The 27,454-nt window shown below is 39.3% G+C and overlaps 1 protein-coding gene across 7 annotated transcripts in view; it reads right to left on the bottom strand.

Moving 5' to 3' along the window:
* Positions 1 to 256: 256 nt before the first annotated feature.
* Positions 257 to 27,454, bottom strand: part of LOC134541332 (ninein-like protein) — a 100,328-nt gene continuing 73,130 nt past the window's right edge. For 5 of the 7 annotated variants that reach the window (XM_063384743.1, XM_063384746.1, XM_063384747.1 and 2 more), the window contains exons 15-21: positions 25,689 to 25,784; positions 24,346 to 24,660; positions 21,099 to 21,234; positions 18,579 to 18,691; positions 16,990 to 17,169; positions 13,003 to 13,156; positions 9,841 to 10,886 (exon numbers count right to left, since the gene is read on the bottom strand). In XM_063384743.1, coding sequence (XP_063240813.1) covers positions 10,603 to 10,886; positions 13,003 to 13,156; positions 16,990 to 17,169; positions 18,579 to 18,691; positions 21,099 to 21,234; positions 24,346 to 24,660; positions 25,689 to 25,784 — 1,278 coding nt within the window. In that variant the 3' untranslated portion in view covers positions 9,841 to 10,602. Of the gene's footprint in view, positions 5,026 to 9,840; positions 10,887 to 13,002; positions 13,157 to 16,989; positions 17,170 to 18,578; positions 18,692 to 21,098; positions 21,235 to 24,345; positions 24,661 to 25,688; positions 25,785 to 27,454 lie in introns of those variants that run through there. The other 2 variants (XM_063384748.1, XM_063384749.1) reach the window with 2 other exon arrangements.

Raw genomic sequence — 27,454 nt, 5'->3', positions numbered from 1 at the left:
GCTAAAAATCTGTACATTGCATGATATGTTAATTTCATTAAAAATTAAACCCATATTTAAACAGTCCAGCTGTTTACAGTTTTCTTTTATTGTCAGAATATTATTCAAATTAATTAATATATTTTTAATGTTATTAATTAATTTATATGTATGGATTTAAGTATAACTGGATAGAGCCAACTTAATGCAAGCCATTCCATTTCACCTTGGTTTAGACGTTGATAGAAGGTAATTTCTGATTTTTATCTGTATATTCTTTGAAGTTGTTATTCCGTTTCTAAACTTATATATGCACCAGACACACATTTCATAGTTATTTTCTCTTTCCACGAGTTCCATTAACTCCAGTTGGAAATACTTTTCATAGTTTCCTTGTGCCTTGGTTGCTACAACAAACCAAGTTTAGGAGGGCTTCGAAATTAGAATAGAAGGAAACTGAAAGACGCCATCACTAGAAGAAGTTGTCTCCTCGCGTGTGTGGCTGGTCGAATACTCGGGGCCCGCGCGGGAGATCTGAAGACACGCGACTGCCGCGATTTAGCTTACAGTCATCGGCCAAGTGCTAGTTGTAGGATATTCTGATTTTTCTGGTATCAGAATTAGGGAGTATCGACGTCCCAATAAGTCTACGCGTCTGTCGCAATCGTTTCTGAATACGACGAGATGACTGTGTTGCTGAGCTTGGTGCCTGCTAGATCATCCATGGTAAAGACTATTCCAGGTCTTAGGACTTTTCAGGAGCCACAGATATCGTTGATTACTGACGTTGTTCCAGTTCCAGCATCCATAGCAGTAGTTGTTCTTTGCAGCTCCCGGTTAAGTTACTGCCGTCGGAGAGACTACCCAGAGATCTGAAGGAAGCAGAGAATCTTCTCTGCCATCGCGTAGCAGCTAGTCACTTGGGATTTGTGTGTGTTCTGTCTCGACTGACATCTATCATACCTAGAGACATATCACGTCATCAATATTGGCTCGTAACATCAATAAAGGGTTGGCTCACAAACTAACGTAAAAATTTAAGTTACATTCGTATCTAGTTTTGCACGATTACCTTAAAAGTTATTGTTTTGACCGTTGAATAACTATAATTTACCAGCTGTTTATTTGCATATGATTTTTTGTTCAAACACGATTTTGAAAGAATACATTAATTGTTTAGAGCCAAACATAACTGTTTATTATCACTGGCATTAGAATATAAATTTGGAGCCACTCAGAAATATCAGAATTGTATTTGTCAGTAGATTAGATAGCAGACATGTTTATTATGTCAGTTCAAAACTAGACAGAATCTGACACACCTACACCAATGGCAATTTATATCTTTAATGTTAGTTTATTTTACGACACACTTTAATCCCGACAGTTTCCTTATAAGTATTGAAAGTTCAAAGCACACCAGATACAGCGGTGATGTGCTGGTTATACTGCTGGGCATATTTAAAATTGGTCACTTGCATTGAACCTCCAGCCAGCACGTGAGCATTACAAGAAAGTATCTGTTGTAGTCAGTCTCGCTGTGACAATATGAATTGGATGTTTACATTATTGTGAACTTAAATACATAGTTTTTTTTTTTTAAATTTATGTCTATTTGGTCGCCTGCTTTATTCAACATCACTTGAAAAATACTGAATGTATTTCTGTTATGCCTGTGCAAATATCAGTTTTTTTTATTTCGAATCGAATTCGAATACGAATACCAAATTATTCTCAATTAAGAATAACTGGAATAACGAGATAACTGGAATCTCATATAAACATTTTTTCATCACACCACATTACAACGTAACATGTATACATATTTACTTAGTGATACAACCTACGTAGAATTTGGAAATCTTTAGCATCAAAAATTTTGGATTATTTATATTTAAATAAAAGTCTATCACATCACTGCATATAAACTAATTAAAATCTTTGTGGAGAAACACAAGATGCTCTACATTTTCGGGGAGTAGAGACTCTTCTACAAGTCACAATGTTGCTGGTGCGAGAAGTCTCTCACTGCACACTTGTGCGGCAGGTATAGGCAAGTATTTTCTTGCCACCCAGTGTATGTGTGCATGAGTAAAAGAGGTGGACTTTTTTACCCTCCTCCTAGGGTGAAAATTTTTTTTGGGCCAAGCGGGAGAAGGTAATTTGCCTGAGCTGTCACTGCTCTAGGAGTGTGTGTGTGTGTGTGTGAGTGTGGGCCTGTATCCGGTCGTTCACTGTGTATTATCCACCAGAAAAACGTTGTCAAAGATTGTTAGGGCTTAAGTGTCTTAGCTGTGAGTATGCGACGAGATGTTTTCCACGAGATCCATACAAGTTTCTCTTCGCCGCTACGTTCTGAATGAAACTAATCACAGAGCTGGCATGCAGTGTTTCTACCCTACCTACCTATCTGCGTTGTGTGATTTTTTGGGTATTTATTCTAATCAGTATGCTGATAGTTTTAATCTATTTTTAATGACCTGATGAACTCTCATCTCCGTAAAATACATTAACAGATAATGTGTTAGTAATGGTTCCAAATTATACTGTGTTAAATTGTGCACTTCTATGTTAGTCTTCTCAAAATTTACGTGGTTGGATGTAGTGGGAAAAATCTCCACTAAATAACCCTAAAATATTGCAAAAATCCTGTAGAAATGTTGGAACCGCCCATCTAGAAAAACATCAGTGATCATGAATTTTTTCCTAATTTTTATGCTCCCGCGCAGTCCTATTCGCGAACGACCAAATATTTGTTTTGATATTCTAAAATTTCAATAATTGCACAGGCCTGATTTTAGTGTAACTTTACTGGTAGTAAGGTCTTCGACTAAACTGACACTAGCCTTTATAGTATTGTGAAATTCCAACAATAAGAGAGAGAGACAGAGAAAGAGAGAGAGAGACAGTTGAGACTTGAGCATGGAAATTACGATTATTTCCAGTAGTTATCAAGTCTGTTATCACTCATCAGTCTGTGTGAGAGAGACAAAGACATAGGAAGTACCACATGGCAAGGAAATCACAACGAATCTTGGGAAGTGATAGTATTGTAAAGTGCATTGTTACTGGCTGTAGTTGAAAGGTGCTCTGTGATTGGACCACAAGTCCAGCTCCTTCTTGTGGCATGAAGAGGACTCTTCTGTCACTACCGTCAAGTCGTCACTGAGAAGTTGACCAAAACTTTATCGCGCTTCTGGCGATGCCTCAACCAATTTCTGAGATGTAAACTTTCTTAGTTATGAACTGGCGTCATAAATTTCTTGTAAGAAATAATGAATCGTCAAATATTTATTTTCAAACTCTATACTTTTTTTTTGCAAGAAAATCATCAAAATTCCCTGGCAAAGTATCAAGAGTAATAATAATTGGGAGTGAAAGAAAAACACTATCAGCAGCCAGCAAAATTTTTGTGTTCACTGGTTACTTGTACGGGACAGTAACATAACACTGTCTTAGAACAGCACTTTATGGACTGTTACAATTTGAAGTTAAAAATATTGTAGAATACATTAAAATGGTAAATAAGTTCTTTGGCACACATAACGTACATTAAAAATAAACATGCTTATACACCATACTACTTTCGAATTTCAACTCTGAATTAATTAAAGTTCATACATTACAGACCTTACATCTATCTGCGTGTATCACTTTACTTACGAATGTTTTGAATCCATCACATACTTTTCTGACAATGTTACAATATTTGTGTGAGGGACCTGTACTTGTGTTACGTTACATGACAAGTGAAGAAGTAACAGCTCAGAATCTACGTCAAGCCTCTATTTAGGTAAACCTGGCACTAATCATATTTTGTAATAATCTTTGTTTATTACAGACAAATAACTAAATGAAATCATACACTACTAAACACATCTAAAAAAATATATTTTCAGGGATAAAATTAAAATGGACACTATATACACAACAATATAATATAATTTCTATACTGCTAGTATCTTACAATTACTTCAAAGGTAGTCATAATTGTATATGTATCACAGTATACTCTTTTAAAAAAATTGTGCATACTTACTTTATTGGCATTATTGACTATGATGTGCAAAATTCATGTTATCATTTTGCGGTCAACTGGACAAAAATAAGTAGGTATATAACCTTTCTCTATGTGACAATTCTGGATAAGCCTGGGTCATGACAGTGACAGAACGTGGTGTGACGACACCCAACAAGAGCTGCGGCCAACAAACCAATGAGTGAACTGAAAAGTGCCAAATGTGTCACATCAACAGGACAAAAACCTGAATTTTGCATACCACTTATGACTGTGGTTACTTACCAGTATGTGTAGAAAGCAATATTGTAATTAATTAATCAATCAATCAATCAAGAGGGACACATTTAGAAATGATGGTGTCCTATATTCGAGTACATATGGTATCTACCTAAGGACACCAGGAATGGTAGTGTTTTCAGTACATAACAAAGTTTGCAAGTTGTCAGAAAAATTACTTTCTCTTGGCTTCGAGATTGTTTAAATATTCCAATCACTTCATCTTTGATAAGTACCACAATATAGTACCTACTATTAAACCAAAACAGAGTTCTTGAAGAAATTTCTAACCACTGGTTGAAATAAAAATATCACATAAACCAACGTGAAATCTGATTTCAAAAAATGCACAAAAACCTATGACAACTTAGGTTGCAAAAACTTGCAAAGCAATAATTATTCTCTTTGATGTTATTTTTTTTTGTAATAATGATTATGAATACCGGTTTCTTACAGATAAATAAATAAACATAAATATAAAAAACAGAACACATCTTTTAAAGAGAACAAAGTTAAACAACTTTACACACTACAGAAGCAGATATTCCATGTCGTTGATAACCGTCGTTACTCACACGGTGGCCCCCGAGAGACCGAGAGTGCTCGACAGGTCACACCGAGCTCGAGTCGGACGACATCTGCACGAACACGTGGCAGCGCTGCTCCAGTCGCTGCACGCTAGCTGCGAGGTGCGCATTCTCCACGTATAGGTCCCTCACCAGCACGTCAGCCTGCACCAGGCGCTCCACCTGCCACACAGGAGCACGCTGGCCCACAGGAGCACGCTGGCCCACAGGAGCACGCTGGCCTACAGGGGGCACGCTGGCTCACAGGGAGCACACTGGCTCACAGGGGCATGCTGGCTCAAAGGAGCACGCTGGCCCACAGGAGCATGCTGGCTCAAAGGAGCACGCTGGCCCACAGGAGCACTCTGGCCCACAGGAGCACGCTGGCTCAAAGGAGCACGCTGGCTCACAGGAGCACGCTGGCTCAAAGGAGCACGCTGGCTCAAAGGAGCATGCTGGCCCACAGGAGCACTCTGGCCCACAGGAGCACGCTGGCTCACAGGAGCACGCTGGCCCACAGGAGCACGCTGGCCTACAGGGGGCACACTGGCTCACAGTGAGCACACTGGCTCACAGGGGCATGCTGGCTCAAAGGAGCACGCTGGCCCACAGGGGCATGCTGGCTCAAAGGAGCACGCTGGCCCACAGGAGCACGCTGGCTCAAAGGAGCACGCTGGCCCACAGGAGCACTCTGGCCCACAGGAGCACGCTGGCTCACAGGAGCACGCTGGCCCACAGGAGCACGCTGGCCTACAGGGGGCACACTGGCTCACAGTGAGCACACTGGCTCACAGGGGCATGCTGGCTCAAAGGAGCACGCTGGCCCACAGGAGCACGCTGGCTCAAAGGAGCACTCTGGCCCACAGGAGCACGCTGGCTCAAAGGAGCACGCTGGCCCACAGGAGCACGCTGGCCCACAGGAGCACGCTGGCTCAAAGGAGCACGCTGGCCTACAGGAGCACGCTGGCCTACAGGAGCACTCTGGCCCACATACAAGCACACATCTCTGCACTTGAAGTGGCAATTATTGTGATCTCTCACACAACGCACAGCTGCCTGCAGCCTGCAGAACGAGACTGTGTGGTCTCATTTCAGTCATGAGCATACATTTGGTTACTGTTCAAGAAAGAAGGAAGAAATATGTAACATGTAACTATTTTTTTTTTTTGTTTTTCAAGTTCTACATTACATTGAAAAAAAAATTCAGATTACCAATTGCAACTGAAGAAACAAACAAGAACTGGCAGTGAATCTGATCCATTACGTACCATCACATGGGAGCTTTGCACGTTTGGTTACACTCACTCATGTTACTCCTCTTGGTGACAATCAACACAGGTTTTTTTTCTTCATAAACGCACAGACTCAATAAAACAATAGTCGTTAAAATGTTGTAAAATATTAATTTGAACTAGTAGGACAATAAGATCCTACATACTATACACTTATATTCCCACTATACACCCTTTATGTTTACTTATAGCCAAACAAACATAGCTACAAATGTACCAAATTACTAAAACCACACAACCAACCAAATTGTCAAGGAATTTTTTTGTTTTGTTTTTGATATTCATTAACACCTTTAATACATGTCTTCCCAGATGACAGGCGTCATCAGACCCTCCATGAACACTCGTGCGGTCCAACACCAGCAGTACGTACCGCTCGCTGATGCTAATACTATAACTCACAGCTTGGCACTCAGCTCTTCTAACTCAAGATGGAACTCATTACTATTTAGCAAACACAAACTCAAACTTTCAAAAATTATTGTGAATGTTTTAAATAGAACCAAAATTTTTTTTTTGTCTGAAAGATTTTTATGACCACTGCAACCTTTAGTGCCAGAGGCAACTAAATATGTTTAGTGCTTAGCTCTCATGGTAGCAGCACAGCACGGCACAAGCACATAACAGAACAGAACCTCTCTGTCTGTGCCGGGCCAATTTATAGCTTATAGCTACATCATTACGTATTACTGAGAAATTCTACTAGAATGCTGGATGCAATGAATAAAAATGTATGAAAATTCTCGACTGCATGGAATACGTCAAATATGATTGATCGATTAATTTGGGGTATTTGAAAATATAAAGAATGCGTTGTGCAAAAAGTTTACAAAATAGTACAAAAGAAATACGTATGTACTTTAAAACCTACGCGGCAAAAGGGATTGTCTTTTAATTGAAAAGTATGACTACGTCAAAGATAGCAGTCTTTCGCGGTCACTTTCTGGAGTTGCTTGGCTTCTGGGTTGCAGATGCGTCGTAGGCGAAGACATCACCGACGTTTCGGTTGACCTTGCAGCCCTCATGGTCACACAGGGTCAAACGAAAACTTTACTCTTGTCTGAGGGGGTAGGTTATGAACAGCACTGTGCACGCTGAGAAGTTAACGAGTATCTATAACCTTTGAGAGAGAGCATCGCTGTGGAAATTGCAACTGTATCTCTAGACACAACTCGAAAGACGTGGAGAAGATTGTACACTGTATAGACGTCACCAGAGCTGTAAATTGTGCACATATCACAGTGTACTAAGCTTAATGTAAAATTTGAAACTTTTATTAAAATTTTAATATGCCACCCGTTTATATTTATCCAATATTTCTTATATAATAAGACTTTAGAATCCCTGCAATCATTTTCAATGATCACGTATATAAAATTACTGAAATTGTGGCAGATTTCTCATTTTATTTATTGAAACAAGAAATAATGTTGTTTGAACTACAAAACCTCCATAATTTTATTAGCAGTTGGAAAAAAAATATTTGATTGATTGATTGATTGCATCATTTAAAAATCTTTTTGGTGCTAACAAAGTTTTGTAATAGAAAAATTAACTTTTGTTACTGCATTATTATTATTATTATTATTATTATTATTATTAGTTATATAATAAAAAATGTCTCACAGCACATAAATATTAAACAATATGGGACTTTTAGTTCCTGTTTTTAAACACAAAACATTGCAATTATTTCAAATAACTTACAGAAACAATGAGTTATCAAAACACTGGTCTGATTATTGTAATGATTGCTTAAAAGATTTGGATAAATTTTTAAAATCAATAATTTCAATGAAAGGAATTACAAATTCATAGCTATTTAAACTATTTTACACATAATGTTATCATTTAAATTTAAAAGAGTAAAATTCATTTAAAAACGCTGCTTTCTTTGTTTCTCTTATTTTTGTTATTTTAGTGTCTTTGTAAAGTGTTTGTCATCATATTATTGTGATTATGTATTTTATGTATTATTTGTTAAGTACCTGCCTATTAAAGGCTATAATAAATAAACTAAATAAAAAAAATTGGTTGTCTGTAAAGTCGGTTTACGGACGATATTTTAACGTGACAACGTCATAACAAAACATTGATGAATTGATTGATCCAGAAGAAAAGGAAATATCATATTCGGCCTGAGACTGAGCCGTAATAGGTTTTTGCAACCAAACCATTTAGGCATTAAAAATATTATATTCTTTGAGGAAGAAATTTTTTTTAAATTTTTCAATGTTTTGTATGATAAAATCTACCTCTGCATACTTTTATGAATAAAATTTAATTAGTTTTATTGAATTATCACTATTTTGTATGGATACAAAGGAGTGAAATGAAATGTACAATTTAATTAATAAATTTACTTTTATTTGCATACATTAATTCAAATATATTTATTACTTTTGAAATGTTGCGTGAGCCGTATTTATTTTTACAAGTACAAAAAAAAATTTCGCAGCTGCTGGGATTCTAAACCGATAACCTTTGGAATTGGAAGATAGCAATTTTAACCGAACGACCACGAGGCCATAGTTGAAAAATAATAGTTTCAGATGGTATACGTATACACATTTATAAAAATTTTGTTCACGGTAGGGGAATAATATTATTTCGTTTTTATAACACGATTTTATAACAAATACGCATCCCAAATACACCAAACTTATTTATAATGTGTTACAATATATTTTAAAACATTGTGCAAAAGATCCCGGGTGTAATTTGAATTAATATGTGTAACTGTAAAACACCATTTTTGGTTCAAGACGTATTTGAATATTCAACATTACTTTTAAATAACCTTACAGATTGTGCTGAAAATCGGTGGACGATCGTTAAATTACATAATATTAATAATTCAAACGACGAAAATATGATTGAAAAGTAAAATCGATGGTTGTTCCAATCGAGTGAAAGAGAGATGACACGCATGCGTACAATGAGCAAACAGGACACATCCGTAGTGGGACACTTTTTCGTGTGTGCAGCCGGCGTTCATCGATTTATTAGACGTTGTCACGTCAATAAAATGTATAAAAAAATCAATATGTATTTTTGAAAGCATTATTTTCTAATACAAGATTTTTACTAAAAAATTTTAACTGTCTACATTTTTTCAATTTTCTTATATAAAAAAGAAGACAAATACCATACACTAGAAACTAGATACACCTATTTTAAACATATTACACTGTTATTATAAATCTAAATAAAAGCATTCACTAATTATTTGTAAATTGAATTTTACATTCAAATCAACAAAATTAAGTAATTCAGGTGAATTTTGTTGGTTTTGTGTTGGTTTTTTTTAAATCACAATTTATAATGTAATATTATCTCTAGTTTTATGAGTAAAATTGTAATTTTTAATCTACTGTTCACAAATTGACTAGTCAAATCTTTAAATGAATAAATACCATCGAGTTTCAAGTATTATAAAAATGTAAGATTCTAAGAAAAAGAGTTTAAGGAAAAATCTTTAGAGGAAATACAGAAAGTAAATTTAGGTTACTAGTTCTATTTGAGTTTTTCTTCATACATATGGATTTATGGTTTTATTTTTAGGACAATTTTGCTTTTAAAACAAGGGATTTTCATGTTATTGATTTCATGTTATTGATTTCATGTTATTTATTTCATGTTATTTATTTTTATACTTGTTTTGACTAAGATATGGTGTATTATTTAAAAAATATGTCATAAACTATTTCTTTTACTTATTTCGCTATAAAAGTCACATTTTGATTGACACATGCTTCACTTACACAGTGAAATAATTTGTATTTAAGCATGTCTAGAACAGAACTACTCCGAAAAATCAAAAAATAAATCAGCACATTTTAATTTTTTTTTGAATAATGTTCTAACGTGATTACTATTTGATATGTAACTTCTAATAAGAGATGCAAGTTTAAACCATGGTAACAGATAAAAAAAATTTGTGGTTTGAGTTAAGTTAACACAATTTGCAGATAGAGTTCCTGATTTTAGTTACATTTCAGTGGCAAATTGTGTATTAACATGCATTTTCCCAACTATTACAGTTCCCCATGATATTGCACCTTACTATGTAACCATGTATATGGAATTAAAATATCTAATGATTCCGAAAACTTAGTTCATCAGATGAACTTTTGAAGGGTTTAATGTTTTTTATACGATTGTTTGGACTTTGTGACCTATGTCCTTGTCGTGCGAAGTGTTACTTGTGCCCCTTCTGCGTGTCGTATAAACAGTTCGGCGAGATGGCGGGCCGCGTGCAGTCGGGGTCGTTTGATTTGTATTTGGCTGTCGTTTCGTTGTCACGGTCGTATTCACTAAATCAGACTCTTAATGTATTCATGGTCCTCCGGAAGAAATTCGTCGAAACAAAGGACAACGATAGCAGGTAATATTTTGTTATTTCCGACCCTTGAGACGTGGATTTGGATTAGAGAAGAGTATGTATTTGCCGAAGAGAAGCCTGTGGTTAAAAATTAGTTAACTGAGCTGTTTTTAAGTAATGCAGTTTGTGTATTCGCCTCGAGAAAGGCATTCGGGACATTGAAATATCTATACCGGGAGAGCCAGAAAATTCTCCCGGCCATCGAGGCCTCCACTCCCTGGGAAAGACCTGGCGCTCGGACTCTCTCACCGCCGCCCGCCACACGGCCGTGCTCACCAGCTGCTGGGTGCCGTGCTGCAGCTGATCCTGCGCGGAGTGAAGAACCGCGCGCAGCTCCGACACCTCCTCCTCGTGCTGCCGCCGCACGCCTGCGCACACACGCACGGAACACTGTCCCCCGCACGTCCCTCCACGCCGTGTGCGCTGGCTGCTATCTCGTCGCCACCACGCCCTCTTCCACCGGCCGTTCCAACTGGCACACTGGCCTTCAATAACACTCTTTCCTTCGGCACAAGCGAGAGACAGCAAATACACGTGTTTCTTACATCTTCATTCCTCGGCGAAATCACACAGATTGGCAGGGACAGGAGTTTACGGGTTTTAGTTTCAGGGCTAATTTCATTTTTAAAACAGGTGATTTCGGTGTCATTGGTTTCATTTGTTTATTAACTAAGGTTTATTCATAAAAATAGCACGCTATCAAAAAAAAAAAAACTTTTAAATGTTTCATAATGCTTACTTAATTCACCAAAAAAAGTTTAATTGGGACTAATATACATAGTATGTTCTTAAAAATATGATATTTTTTAATAAACATTAATAACTTCTCGAAACAATAAAAAATGAATCTGTAAGAAATTGTGAGTTTGAAAAATGTACCAGAACTGTAATGTAAAAATGAATTACTAATAATAGTTAAAAGATCAAAAAAGTGAAATTAAAACAAAAAAATTGCTTCTATTTAGTATATAAATTTAGTGCTAAATATGTTACATTCCCCAAGTTAATTATTTTATATGAAAAAAATCATTGTTGGGGGGGGGGGGGGGGGGTTGTAGGGCCTTAGAGAGCAAAAGCCCTTCCCGAGTTCAAATTTTATTTTTAATTTGATTTTATAGGGTATATTTATGTTAAAGTAATAACTTTAATTCCCGTATTAAACTTTTGTTTCATCAAAAGTTGTTTGAAACTATTAAATAACAGTATTTGAGACCATACATTTGTAAATATTCCAAGCCTATCTCTGACTTATTTAGAAGGGGGCCTAAATGTCATGGTTTGCAACTGCATCCATTCTTTGTACAACAGCCCCTCCCGAGACGTGTTCCTGAAGCCGCCACTGGATAGAGAGATAGAGAGATAGAGAGAGATAGAGAGAGATAAAGAGAGATAAAGAGAGATAGAGAGAGAGAGAGAAATATATATGCTTTGTATATGGGTAACTACAAACAAATTATAAAAAAAAATTGATTGAGGCATTGCAAAGCATGGCAGGTATTAGCTAATCAAAAAATTAGTAACACACTATTTACAATGAATGTTATTATGAAAAAAACCATTGCAAGAAACATTTTCGTTGAAAATATTTTTTGCAATAGGTACATATTTTGATAGTTATTATAGAAATTGTTATTTTGACCTGAATATGGTACTGGTGTTTGTAAACCAATTTTTAAAAACATATAGGAGTAAAAACTGGAAGATCAAAACCTATAGGATAGAAATTTTCTCTAAATAAGTTAGGTGGAAGAAACATTACCTACAAGTTAATGAGAGTCGGGGTGATAGACACTCACTCACTCACTCTCTCACTATATACATATTATATATATATACATATTATATATATATATATATATATATATATATATATATATATATATATATATATATATATATATATATATATATATATATATATATATATATAAATTGTAGAAGCTTGATTTTAAAGAGCCTTTAACTTCTTTATGTTTTTCTATTGCTAGACTTTGTTTATGTGGATTACCTTTTTTGTCTGGGTTTTATTCTAAGGATTTAATGTTGTGTGTGTGTATGTGTGTGTGTGTTTGTGTATATATATATATATATATATATATATATAAAATTTTTTTATATAATCGAATTATCCAAAATAATGTTTTTAATTTTTTTACATTATTATTTCATTTAGGTTTATTATTTTAATATTTATTTAATTTCTATAGCTTAAAAAGAGTTTAACAGTTAGAATAATTAGTTAGCAACTATTATTTGATCTTCGTATTACCTTAATTATATAGACACACACACACATATATAGAGACAGAGAGAGAGAGAGAGAGAAGAGGGGGGGCGGGGCAGTGAGATGTCAGGGCCAACACTCTCCCCTCTCTGGAGCAAGATAAACGATGGCCGAGACACCACCTGCTCTCGCGGAGGCGCTGGTGACGAGACACTGCGAGGTCACATGACCTACACAGCCCCGGGGTGGACGACACTCACTCGTCAGAAGCGCGTGGCTGTGTTGCTGCTGCTTCTTGAGCGAGCTCTGCAGTTGGCGGCACTGCTGCTCCTGTTTCCGCAGGCGGGCGTCGAGGGCTTGCAGCACGGCCCGGTCCGCCTGGAACGCCTGGCCTCTCGCGGTCGCCGCCTTCGGCTGCTGGTCACAACCCCGTGCACTATCTCCGAGGGGGAAAGCACTAGAGTCTCAGCAATGTGCACACGAACAACCACGACTCAGTTCGGGTCGTCGCCGTCACAACTCCCGGCGCCACGAACGACTGAAACGACAGTCGCTCGCAAACCTGCCACACGAGCACGGCGCGAGAGGCCACGAGACACAGCTGAGACAAGGAACAGTCCATGTCGCTCACCCCGAGTTGGCTGCACTGATGTTCCCTGCCGAGTGGTACCCACCACCAACCACTCATTCATTACTGCGAGTTGCAACTGGCATCCAAGCCTGTGTTCCCGCAACACTCTCTCCACGCATTAGAAATATGAGTTATGAACTCGGGAACGTATGAGAAACAATCAAAAAGTAACCAAGACGAAAAAAATCGTCATAGACAGATGAATATCTAATAAGTAGAGACCTGAAATATTCGCGGATTCATTTCGTGACAGGCTAGAATACAAAAAAAGTTTGCCCTTTTTACTGCATCAGTGATTGGGCCGCAGTTCATCTGAAGTACTCTGGACCAATGAAAAACCTTTTAACAAAAGAAGTATCGAATCACCAGCATCCCAGATAACAGGTGTCACGAGTCAGTAGCCAATGAGCAAATGTAATTTTCCCGCGTGCATAGAGGATCATGGAGTATATCAATACAGGTCATTGATATCGCGAATTTTTCCGGTCTCTAATAATAAGTATAACATTGCGACTGAGCAAGATGGCTGCTTTTTTAGACGCACACACCAGCAGTAGCAGAGAAAGTTTAATAATGCCGACTGATGCAAACGGCTTTGGTCAAACACACACTGCGACTACACCACTCACCACCCTGCCACACGAGAACCAACATCACACTGATGTCTGCGAAGAGCTGATGCATCGTCGCGATGCCCAAGGGAGATGGTTTCTTGATACTTGGACCCTCTGGTGAGGCATTCTGGTTCCACTGCCACCAACCGTGCAATTAAGGAGCGAAGGCATTCGTCACCGAAAACCCACGAAAGTTTGGTTCCGTTGAATTTGCTGGCACCGTGTATTCCCAGAAGATTACGCAGGCAAAGGGCGTACTGTTAACATTGAGTCATATTGTAATCTGTTCCAGAACCATTTGAACTCAGAAGGAAACATTGTGGTCTGACCTTGCAGAATGAAAGTGAAAGGCCACACACAGCAGATGCGACGGTTGGAAACTCCAGGATGTTCCGCACCCTGCATGTTCACTGAGCTGGCAGCAGTGCGGGGTAGGGGCAACAACAGAGAACCTCAGGCAGTTACACACTCGTACAGTGGAAGAAGAGCTGCCAAACTTGGAGAGGAAATATTTTGAAAAGTAATGACTTGCTTTAATCCTGTTAGAAAAAAATAAGTTTGGCTTATTCTTTTCAGGTTTCATAATTTAAAACTAGAGGTGGGCCAATCAAAACCTCAAATACCATCACATTCTTAGTTTTCAAAGGATTCTATATTCGAGGAAAACGATTTGAAGAAAAATATTGGATGAACTAAAATAATTCAAAAAATTTAACAATGATAACCTCTTAAGTTTACTAACATAATTTGATCCCGGAAACTTAGTTTGTAAAACAATCTTTTGGAGGGTAGAATCTTTCAACATCATCATTAATATTTTTCATTTAATATACATTATTTTATATTTGACACTTGACACCTGGATTAGGTTTCGAGGTGTGTATTAGATGTACTCTCTGGGATTCTGATTCGGAAAAACCGGCATCTGACCCATCGCCATTTACAACTATTTGATTATTCCATTCGGTGTGGTCCTTAAACTTCAACTTTCCGCAGGCGTCTGGACCGCCGCTAGTTGTTCAGCGCTGGGCGGCCGTGCGACACTCTGTCCCTTGCCCCACGCCGAGTTAGCTGCGCTTCAGACTTTCTCCGCCTGCCCACACGTGCGCTCTCTAGTGACGCGTGCAGACACACCTCAGGGCCTCATGCCTATGCGCGTCCGGTAAGACACCGGCGTTGCCTTTCAACACAGCTCCATGCCCAGGGCACCTCTGACGTAGGTAGCCCCAGCTCTAGGCCCTAGACTCTATGAGGGAGCAACAAGGTCACTTCGTCATTATTAATGCTGGTGTCACTAGGCCCTACACCAATGTAGAACATCACACAGAGTAACGTTCAAGCATTATGTAGAGAGCGCAACAAACTATAAATAGTAATGCTTAGGAATTCACATACAGTAAAACCTTTTTAAATCCCGGCTCAAAGAATATTTCATGTATAATAAATTTAAAAAAAAAGTTTAGCCATTGAATTATGAATACAAACAGTTTTAACCCTATTTTGAAAATTGAAGAAATCGCAAAATTGCAACCGTTGCATCGCAATAAGGCTTGCTAACAAACAGTGAGCACATTAATTTGAATGATACTTGCAGTGAGTGTGTTTGATTTACCATAATAGTATGTAGGGCATGTGCCTGTTTTTCTACAACAACCAGTTGAAAAAAAAAAAGAAAAAAAAATGGTGTGTCCAAAATGTAATGGTATTGTCTACCTTAAGCAATCGAACAGTTCTAATCACGGCAAGAGTACCCTTCGTTTAAAATAATATGTCTAAATTTCCAGTGGTGGATCCAGGATTTTGGGTTGGGGAGGGGCTTGACCCAGCTGAGGCTGGGCTTTATCAAGGCAAACACTAAAAAAAAAGTGGACCCAGATGCTTTTGGAGGGGGAGCTTGAGCCCCTTAGCCCCCCCCCCCTCCCCTCTGGATCCGCTACTGTAAATTTTCAAGTATCAGGAGGAACCGTGCATATATGTAGGGCATGTGCCTGTTTTTCTACAACAACCAGTGAAAAAACAAACAATGGTGTGTCCAAAATGTAATGGTATTATCTACCTTGAGCAATTGAACAGTTCTAAATCATGGCAGAGTACCCTTCGTTTAAAATAATATGTCTGAATTTCCAAGTATCGGGAGGAACCGTGCATATCGTCAGCTTACTTCTAAAACCTCGTAACTCCATTTCAGTCAATTTTACAGGAGAACTCACGAGCTTTCGGAGCACCGTTTCGACTGACAAAGATACAAGTTTTTTTTTTTTTTTTTATAATTTGCGAACAGAAAAGGGACTAAGTGGAGTTGGCTTACGAGGGTTTTTTATCAGCACATGCGCTACGGGGGAAAAAAAAAGAAAAAAAATTACACCAAACACATCCGGAATACTATCACAACTCAGATGCCATAGTCTTGCACATATTCTTATATAATGTTTTCCAGAGTGCAACAATGCATTATTTGCCGTAAGTCCCAAAGTAAGTATAATATTGCGATAGTCTTGCAGTGCCTAGATGATGATATTTTCCTGCTTATGGTAGAAATATCTCATAAACTCAATTTTTTGAGTTACGATAGTCTTGTACTCAGGGTGCGCTATGTAGGGCATGTGCCTGTTTTTCTACAACCAGTGGAAAAAAAAAAAAAAAAAAATGGTGTGTTCCAAAATGTAATGGTATTGTCTACCTTAAGCAATTGAACAGTTCTAATCACGGCAGAGTACCCTTTGTTTAAAATAATACGTCTATATTTTCAAGTATCAGGAGGAACCGTGCATAGTAGGGCATGTGCCTGTTTTTCTACAACAACCAGTGAAAAAAAAAAAAAAAATGGTGTGTTCCAAAATGTAATGGTATTATCTACCTTAAGCAATCGAACAATTCTAAATCACGGCAAGAGTACCCTTCGTTTAAAATGATACGTCTGAATCTCCAAGTGTCGGGAGGAACCGTGCACCATGTTGCAGGGGACACGAGGCGGGCAAGCGCGTCGCCGCCATCGCTCTCACCGCGCGGGGGGGGAAGGCGCCGTGCTCCAGCAGCATGAGCCGGTGCTCCAGCGCGTCCTTCCTGCGCAGCAGGGCGTGGCAGTCCTCGGCCAGGCGCGCGCGCAGCTCTCTCAGCCGCCGCGCGTCCTCCTCGCGGCTCGAGCCGCTGCCACGGCCGTCCGAGAGATCCTCGGCGTCCTCCTGCCCGCACGCAACACACAGCCGAGTGTTCCTTCGTGAATAAATAAACACACTACAATTAAAGGTGTATGAAAAGAGCATTTTCAAAATTTAATACATAGCATCTATTATGTGATTTTCAGCACTTTGTAGCTTTTAAAAAAAATTGTTTACTCGTGTTTATTCTTGTTGATTTTGTTGTTGTTGTAAATAATTAAAGCGCATGTGTACAACGCACATATAGGTATGTATTAAGTAATGACAAGAGTGAATTTTAAAAATGGAGTTCGGAGGTTTTTTTTGGGGATTACAGTTGCACGTTTCGAAATTACATTTGATAAACGTTGAAGCATCGCAAATGATCGTGGTAGTTGACAAATTTTCGCATCTATTCAGCATTCATCGCAATTGCGAATTTCATACACCTCTAACTATAATGAATTTCCCGCCTGGTTCGATGACATTAAAAAAAAAAAAAAAACTATTCCAAAACAAATTAATATGCACCAAAAACGGGGTTTGTCTGTGAAGTTAGTTTACTGACGATAAGTTTACGTGATAACGTCATAAGAAAACATTGATGAAAAATTGCATACAAAACCACATTAACTTTTCACTTCACTTTATAAACAGTTGACGAAACAGTTTCACGTGTAGGTTTGTGTGCTGCCGCTGTCTCTCTTCTACTCAGACACATCGGCCGACGGAGTGGAAGGGAGATAGATGCGTCACAAGCCGATCGTGCCTCTCTATCGCTTGTTCCGCGCTCTCGCTTGCACGCTCGGCTCGGGCGGAACGTGACAATGTGTCATGCTTTTCCGTGCGTGCAGCTGGCATTCATCGATTTACAAGACGTTATCACGTCAAAAAAATACTGTGGAAATTGTGTGAACGGATCGTTAGGTCGGGATGGCAAACATCTTACATAGGTAATTCATAACGAACTATTAAAATAAATTTTTACAGTATTTTTAATGTTGCTATACTAACCTAACCTACCATCCACAATATTTTTTTTAACGTAGTTAACCCAATCAACCGTTCTCTCGACATGACAAGTGCATGTAACACAGGGGCGCAACAACAGGGGGGGGGGGGGGGGGGAAGGGTATTTTGCCCCCCCCCCCCCTGAAACCTTGAAGTGGGGGCAAACAGGGGCAAAGAAAGTGCTGTGTAATCAGTTTTTAAATAATAAAACTGCTTAAATAGCACCATTTTCCACCTTGAAATACATTTTTTCCCGGGGGAGGACCCCCGGACCCCCCGCTTCAATAGGGGGATCGATGATTCTTTATAAAAAGGTATATTGCCCCCCCCCCCCCCCTTTGGAAATTTAGTTGTTGCGCCCCTGATGCAACATGTTATGCTAATGTAAAACTTTTGCCGGGTCGATGATAGAAACGCGGCTTAGTGGGGCGGGCGAGACTCACCGCGGCGGGGAGACACGGCTTCCCGGAGTCCAGCTCCACCACGAGCGAGCGCTGGCTCTCCCAGCCGCAGCTCTCCAGGCCTGCCACCTGCACCGCCACGTCCCGCCCGGCACCTGCGGAGGGTGGGGGGGTCACAGGCACTGGGGCCGAAACTACACAGCACAACATCTGAACAGGCCAGCTTATTCTCTCACCTCAAACTTTTCCCTTTCTCGACACCATTTCAATGTTTGCAAGATTAAAGCCCGTCGCACACGGTACAACATTCCTTACAACGTTGCAAGCCAGGAGTCGTACTGGCTCTACCACTAGTTTCTTCACTCGAATTCAAACACTGGATACTAGCAGCTGTACGAGCTGGGTAACTTCTGGTTTTGCGTAATAGACAGCGTCCTATTTTCGTTGCTTGGTCTGTTCCAATATTTTAAGAAGTGGCCAATCAGAACTCACGTAAAACAGCACGAGGGGTTGTTCACACTTTCAAGCGCGCATGTCGTGATAAACATGGGCGGAAAGGAAGTGGAATAGTGACCAACTCCTCGTTTTAATAAATGCAAACACAGAAGAGCCTTGTTTGTATGCAGTAAAAAAAATGTGAATTATCATAATAAAAATTTGTTGTGGAGAATATTCTCTTAACAAAACTAGTAAGGCAGCTAGAATCGTGTGCAGCAGAAACTTGTAGCGCACCTAGTGTTTCAGCTTGTAGCCTACACAATACAGAAAGCAGTAAGCATTCTAGTAAGCAAACTAGTAGAAAATATTGTACCGTGTGCGGTGGGCTTAAGTAACTAGTACAATCTTTGCCTCATCTGTACTACTGTTTTACCATTTATAGCTGTATATTTAGAACTATTTTTGACTGTGCCTGTAATACTGTTTTACAGCCCCCTGTGTATACTTGTATTTGCTTTTATCTTTATAGGCTATATTTATTATACCTGTATTGCTGTTTTTTTTTTCTTACATGTCTTTAATTTTGTATATTTAACATTTATCTAATATTTTGACGTGTTCCACACAATTGTGTAAAAACATTGGTATAGTCAAATGGACAAAAAAATATATGGAAAAAAAACTGAGCCCATTTGAAACAGACTGCATTAAGTCTATGATGCCAAGTCAAGCCTCGGTTTTCATAGATGACGGACCTTTAGTCACCACATCGCCACATGAATACGATCAGGTCCGTGGTACCAACTGCGGCAAGTAACGCCGTACCAGTGTGAACACTGTGAACGAATAACCAATGGCTGTAGGCTGTCTGTGCAGAGAATCCTTACTTTCAACACGACACATATGTTTGATTTTTACGTCATGACCAGAGACCCACAAATTTCTCAGATTCTTTTGGTCGCCAGTTAGACTGTGGACATTTATAATTTGAGTATCAGTTCACAATTGTTCTGCCACTTTCCTCTACGACAGAGGGGCCAAAGAAACCGGCCGATAGGTACAGTATTCATAGGACTATAAACTTATAGCCTGACGCCAAATGAATCCATAAAATTTCCAGATCTCTACTCATTTTCTCTCCTACTGGAGAGCTGTAGAACCTCCCATTATTTTGTTTGGTTTTGATTTGATTCTGTCTCTCAACTGCTGGCCGGTGGCTGACTGGCCCACAGCCGTACCGAGAGTGGAAGAAACAATTGCGAACCCATCACCGACCATCAAAGCAATGCAGTCCAACTGAGACCAAGAGAATAAACAAAATATTTGGGTCTCTAGTTATGAGCTTATACAATGGCTGTATGTAGTGAGAGGATACACACAGTGTGTACAAATGGTCCCACTTTGGGTTAGACAATTAATTATGTATGTTAACCTCTATGTAAAAGGCCTGTGCTTAGATAAAATCAGTTCATATAAATATGAGTTATTCCTACTAGGCCACAGTTAGGTATTTACTTGAAATTCATCCGCGCGCAACAATAGCGCGGGACACAAAATCTTTCATTGAATTCAAATAAATGAATATCAGATTAACATTTTTCCATTAAATAAACAACGGCGTCAAATTAATCGTTTACCGTTGAATTGTCAATAGCTCCTTACATGGGTCTTTGCAATTTTTTGTTTCAAACGTTCATTTCTGTGCATAGAGTATCAATCTCATAGATATATACACATTAGAAATGAACAGTTTTCAAGTAATAAAATTATTTACATAGAACAAAAAATATCAATTAAAATAAATAATCATGTAATCTGGGTGGAAAATGGTGCTATTTAAGCAGTTTTATTATCTAAAAATTGATTACACAGCACTTTCTTTGCCCCCGTTTGCCCCCACTTCAAGGCTTCAGAGGGGGGGCAAAATACCCTTGCCCTCCCCCCCACCGGTGTTGCGCCCCTGCCACAGCCGTACCGAGAGTGGAAGAAACAACTGCGAACCTATCACCGATCATCAAAGCGATGCAGTCCAACTGAGACAAGGTTCTGGCCTTATACAATGGCTGCATGCAGACTCGAGTGGAACAACGCGCAGAAGGGAAGAGGAAGGTAGATGAAGGTGACCTCCAGCTGCAGATGCGGCACGCTGCTCCAGCTGCTGCAGCTGCAGGGAGAGCCGCGCCATCTCCTCGCCGCGCCGCGCGCGCTCGTGCTCCGCCCTCTGCCGCAACTCCTCGCACTCCTCCTCCAGCTCCGTCACCTGCCACAAGATCCCCCACCACCGTCACCACCCCCGCACGTCGTGTGCTGCAGTCCCTCGCCCGCTAGTGCCCGCCCGCCCGAGCTCTTTCCCTGCAGACGGTGCCCCACACTCGGAGAACTGCACGGACTGCAACGTCCTTCGTACCCGCTCACGTGTCGCAAACCGGTTTCACGAGTGCAACGTGTGATTCTAGGAAGCCTCTTGACGTGAGACCAATTTGTTTCCTGAACATAAGTATCCCGGTACAAGCAGCAGACGTGATAGGACAGTCCCGTGGACGAGCTAATTGCTGCTGTTGGCCCGCACTGCCACCCGGTGTGAACTGACTCCAGACAGACAGACAGACAGACATCTGCAGTCTTCATGGCTCGCGTGCCGCCCGAGGTAAGACGGAAGCACGCCCGAGCAGGTTGAGGTGCGTCACGCCCGCACCCCTGGCACGTCTGAGGAGAAGAGACTCTCGCGAGGATGCGGCGGCTGACTGACCGGAGTCCTGGACCGTCTCGGAAGTGTTCCAGCGCGGGAATGGTTGCTACAAAAATAGAATCTTAGAATTCCCTGACTTTTCCCTGTTTTCCAGAAATTTAAGAGAAATATTACCTGACTTTCTTTTGAAGTACATACCATAAATATTAACGTGCATATGCTTAAATGTAATATAAAAATTTCAACATGAGGTAATATAAGTTTTTTTTTGTGTTATTTTGACGGCAGAATTGCGAATTGCGAATGTGTTTTTTTTCCTTCGACATGGCTGGTGAGAGCTCTTCGACCCATATTGCTGAGTTGAATACTTTTGTAGCACAAAGTGCAGTACGCAGAATTTATGTTTTTAGCAGAGGGTTTGATATGCAGTTGCAGTGTGACTTAAGCAGCAGCCTTTTAGCGGAGTCATTCGGTCGCGGTACGAGCGCATCAAAACAAAGCTTTGTTTGAATTATACGCAACTTTAAAATTTTCAGAATTCGTAGAATTTTCCCTGACATTTCCCGGAATTCCCTGACCATTTTAATTTCCCTGACAATTCCCGGTTTTCCCGGTTTTCTAGTCCTGTAGCAACCATGGCGGATGCAACGAGCTGACAGAGAAGTGGTTCCCCTACACTAGCTGCCGACCAGTAGCGTGGCCGGGAGTGGTCAGCCGGCGGGTCGGAGGGCGAGGGACGGAGGGCTGTCAAGTGTGCTCTGCGGTGACGGTTCCCGACGCTAGAGGCAAGATTGTGCGGTGAATAGCGATAAAACTGAAATAACAGTGAGTTTAAGTCAATAAACGCCAAACACTGAAATGGAAGTCAATAACACTGAATAACACTGAAATGCAGTGAAATTCACCTAAATTATCTTTTTGTAACTATTAAAATACAAAAATAATGTCATAACTCTTCACTTTAGGTTTTTATTAAAAAAAAAAAAAACCTAAAATTATACATAAGGAGTAAAAAAAAATATATTTAGTTTCTACATATGGTTTTTCAAATTAAAGTAAATAAAAGCAGTCTGTAGCTGTCACCATAGTCATGGGTAAAGGCCCATAGAGGAACATTACAAGAAAATGTACATGTATACAGATTTTGGGGTTTAAACTTTGCATTTCTTTTTTACATGCTTTATATTAGCTTCACCTGTATGTTTGTCTGTCCGTCTGTAACTCTGTCTGTCCGTCTGTAACTCTTTCGACTAAGAGTGAGTGACTCATGACTGTAAAATGTCCCACCCATTTCATTACGTTCGTTAGCCGAGCGGTCTAAGGCGCGCGACTTCTGTGACGTCAGCTTTCGGATTCAGCGATTGTGGGTTCTACTCCCGGCCACGCCGAAAAAAAAAATGTTTTTTTTTCCCCGGTAAATTCTAATATTATATCCATACATCTAACTGCAAATGATTCGTAGAGACTTTACCATTTATTTGTGACGTTGCAACTCCAAATAGTTATCTCAGATGGTAATAGGTAGTGTCGGTAACTCATTTCCCTATGATAATTATACATAAATATAGTTTAAAAAACTAAAAAAACATGCTTTTAAAGAATATCAAACTAAAAAGTTAAAAATAAATATAGTTTAAAAAACTAAAAAACATGCTTTTAAAGAATATTAAACTAAAAAGTTAAAAATAAATATAGTTTAAAAAACTAAAGAAACATGCTTTTAAAGATTATCAAACTAAAAAGTAAAAAATAATTTTAAAATTAAATTTATGACAATAGTATATAAGCAATACTAGTATAAATGAGAAAAAAGCATGGGGCGCTTAATATTCAAAAAATATGGCACAAAGCATTCAACAAAAATGATAACATACGACAAACAAGGCACACATTATGTATGTTGAAAACACATTTGTGCACGAATCCTACAAAAAACACATTTAGACGCACAACCAAAAAAAGGACACATTTATGTACACATATTTGTCAAAAAAGACACTCATTTGGACACAATCTCAATAAAATGACTAGTATAAATGAGAAAAAAAAAAGCTTGAGGCGCTTTGTGCCATATTTTTTGAATATTAAGCGCCCCATGCTTTTTTCTCATTTATACTAGTATTGCTTATATACTATTGTCATAAATTTAATTTTAAAATTATTTTTTACTTTTTAGTTTGATAATCTTTAAAAGCATGTTTCTTTAGTTGTTTAAACTATATTTATTTGATAATTTAATTTTTTTTTTAATTGCAGATTTTTGTTTAACTTACTCTCATCAATATATTTATGTAGAAGTATTTCAAGTGCCTTACCACAAACATTTGAAGCAGTTGACATGTACTTTCATGCAGGGGCGTAGCCAGGGGGGGGGGGGGGGGTTTATAGGGGTTCAAACCCCCTCCCCCCTTAGCACAAAATCTTTAATTAATTTCTTATTCATCACTCAAACAAATTTCATATTAAAAATTAATTAAAATTTTTACCATTACAATATTTAAAATTTAAAGAACCGAAAACTGCTAAAATAGCACTTTTTTTTACATCTTAAAATCCATATTTATACGGGGGGAGGGGGGAGCATGCTTCTTAACAACCCCTCCCCATACACAAATCCTGGCTACGCCACTGCTTCCAAGACGACTACTTGTGCTTGGTCGTGTGCGGCCGTGCCCGGGGTACCTGTCTCTCGAGGCTGGCGCGCTCCTCCACGGTGGACAGGCGGTCCTCCCCGCTGTCCTCGCTGCGGCCGTCCCGCGGGCCCCAGGTCTCCTCGTACTCCCGGATCCTGGCCAGCAGCTCCGCCAGCTTGTCGTCGCCGGCCGCCTGCTCCTGCTCGCTCAGCCGGCGCTCCTCCTCCAGCTTGCCCGCCCAGTAGTCCTCGCAGCGCTCGTATTCCAGCCGCAGCAGCTCCAGGCTGCGCTCCAGCGCGCGGCACCGCGCCGCCGTGTCTACCTCACCCTCCGTCTCCTCCTCGTCTCGAACCACCCCCAACACCTGCAGACAACCCGCGTGCGCACACTTGCATCCAGCATCCCGCGGCGTGGCCAGGATTTTGTATACGGGGGGGTGTCAAGGAGCATGGCCACCCCCCCCCCCCCCCCCCCTTCCCTGTGGGTCACTCCCCCGGGAAAATTTTTGGATTTTTAAGGTGTAACACAGTGCTAATTTTAGTAGTTTTCCGTTCTAAAATTTAAATATTTGTAATGGTATATATTTTAATTAATTTTTAATATGAAATGTGTTTCAGTGATGAATAAGAAATTAATTAAAGATTTGCGTGCTAATGGGGGAAGGGGTGGTGGGGTGGATTTGAACCACTATAACCCCCCCCCCCCCCCCCCTCCTTGTCTTCGTCCCCTGTTTGTATCATTCATGTCCGACTGAAATAAAGCCATTATTTATTGCATCCTTAATTGTGTATTCTTTTGATGCTGTGTGATGTAAATTTACTTCAGTTTATTTATTCAAGTACGTTTAAGTACAAATCATTCAGTTTGCATTGTAACAAGTCATTTTTGTTCGATGGATATTTTTTTTTTTTTTTTTTGGCTTTTCTGTTTAAGTGATTTTTTTTTCATTTCCATTTGCATCTTTTCGGATTATTTTGGTGTTTTCACATCGGTATGTATGTTTAGGTAACGTTTCCATACATTTCTGATTTTTTTTTTTCCATACGACCAGTATAACCTTCCATCACACATTACTAGAGACCTGCAAAATTCGCGGATTCATACCGTGCTATGCTACAATTCAAATAATTATACCTTAGCACTGCTTCTACCATTGGTTCACTGTTAATCTGGAGGACTGAGGGCCAATTAGAGACCCTCACTCAAAGAAGTGTTGAATCACAGGCCACCCAGTCGAGACGACTCACAAGTCAGCAGCCAATGAACAGGTGGCATTTGCCCGAGTGTGTAGAGTGTAGTAGAGTCTATCCTGGAGGTCATTCAATCCACGAATTTTGGAGGTCTCTACACATTACACATCGCAAACAGCGGCGACGGTGACCGGGGATTCACCTGCTTCAACTGGCCCTTCACGAGCTGCGTCGCCGGTGCCGTCTCGCCGGTCTCTCCCGCGGCTGGCCCCGAGCGAGGTTCCTGCTCCGCGGACGCCTGGGAAACAACCAGCAACACGCTCGGCACAATCAACCATCTGCAAACTCATCCAATTATTTACAAAAAATACCGTGTGATGGAAAAGTTTCAATGTTTATAACATACATAAACTATTTACAACATCAGCGTAGGGAATACATACTATTCCCAGTTTAGGAGAAAAAAAAAATAATGTACGACAAAAAGGAACAAACACAAATTATACAGACACGAAACACCAACCTTCTCTCAAGTTTGAATATATCTTTTTTTAATTTATTATAATTTGCAAGAAAATAATGTAGTATCTTTAAGCCTAACTCTATCCCACTTCCTAAACCATACTGAAACCAATGAATTCCAATACTGTCTCTTTCCAATAATGGAAATATAAATTATTTTATATTTCTTACCATAGTGAAAATTTTGTAACATTGCAAGACCCTGATCTTCCCCGCTTTTACGAGTGTTTGTTAGAGGTATCACAGCTGATTACAAAGCTTCAAGGTCATAGTGACTAGTTTTTCATACTGCATTTTTGTCCTTATGAATATTCTAGTAAGTACTTTTGATATTTAACTATTTTAACCATAAAAGCCTGTTAACTCTAGTTTTACTGGTTTTACACTTTGCTGGCTAGGTTATTATGTATGCAAGTGTAAATTTGGGTAATCTATTGCATTTGAATGTTATTTTTATAATTATAATTTTACATCTGTGTTGCATTGTGGTTTTAGAATAGTGAGTAATGTCTTGAGAGAGAGAAAGAAAGAAAAACGTACAGCGACACAGTGGCGCCCAAATGACAGACGATACTTTATCGCATCCTGTGCGAGAGAGAGACAAACATTTGCAGAGACTGAGTAATTAATTAGAAAGAAACAGAGGCGTGACAGAAAGACAGAGACATGTTGACAGAACTGGGGGAAGGCCTGCTTAGTGGGAAATCATTGAAACAATTTTGACGTAAACAAACATGGCTACCACAACAGCCAAATATTCAGCTTATATTGGTCATGTTGACTAACGTATACGGAAGGGATGAGAGTTGCATGACTAATCTGTATGCTTCAGTATCATAATACAACAGGCATACAAAATTTATTCAGTTTGATGGTCAATATGAATTTTCAGATTTTTTTTTACCACAACCGAGTTTATCTTTAACATTGTCGTTAACTTTATGTGTCAAGTAGCATAAAGTATTGGAGTTTTTCAAAACTAAAATTGATCAAGAGTTATTTTCCAAAATCTTCTCCTAACGCCAACGCTCGTAGAGTGCTTCACTTAGTTTATTTTAATTTTAAGCGACATGCTTTTTCTAATATTAGACACTTTTGAATAACAGATTTTTTTTATCCACAAGAGCTGACTATTATTGGAAAGTTTCGTGGTACACTGATATTCTAAATAACCCAACATGCATATATAAACACAGAAACATTATGCAAACTTATCACACACTCCTTAAACTAATAATATAATATGTTAACGAGGAAAGAGGGAAAGAGAGAAAGTAATGTGCTAGCATTGCGAAATGTCTAACAACATATGCAGTGAACAAAGCCAAAATTCAGAATTTACAACTTAATATATATATTCTCTAACTATTTCAAAGAGATACATAAATAACCTACTCTAGTACATACATATTTCCAATGCAGTTGCATAAAATTCTCACTTCGCAT

The sequence above is a fragment of the Bacillus rossius genome, chromosome 18 (genome assembly GCF_032445375.1).
Source record: "Bacillus rossius redtenbacheri isolate Brsri chromosome 18, Brsri_v3, whole genome shotgun sequence".
Taxonomy (NCBI): Eukaryota; Metazoa; Arthropoda; class Insecta; order Phasmatodea; family Bacillidae; genus Bacillus; species Bacillus rossius.
This window is presented reverse-complemented; position numbering and strand designations above follow the sequence as displayed.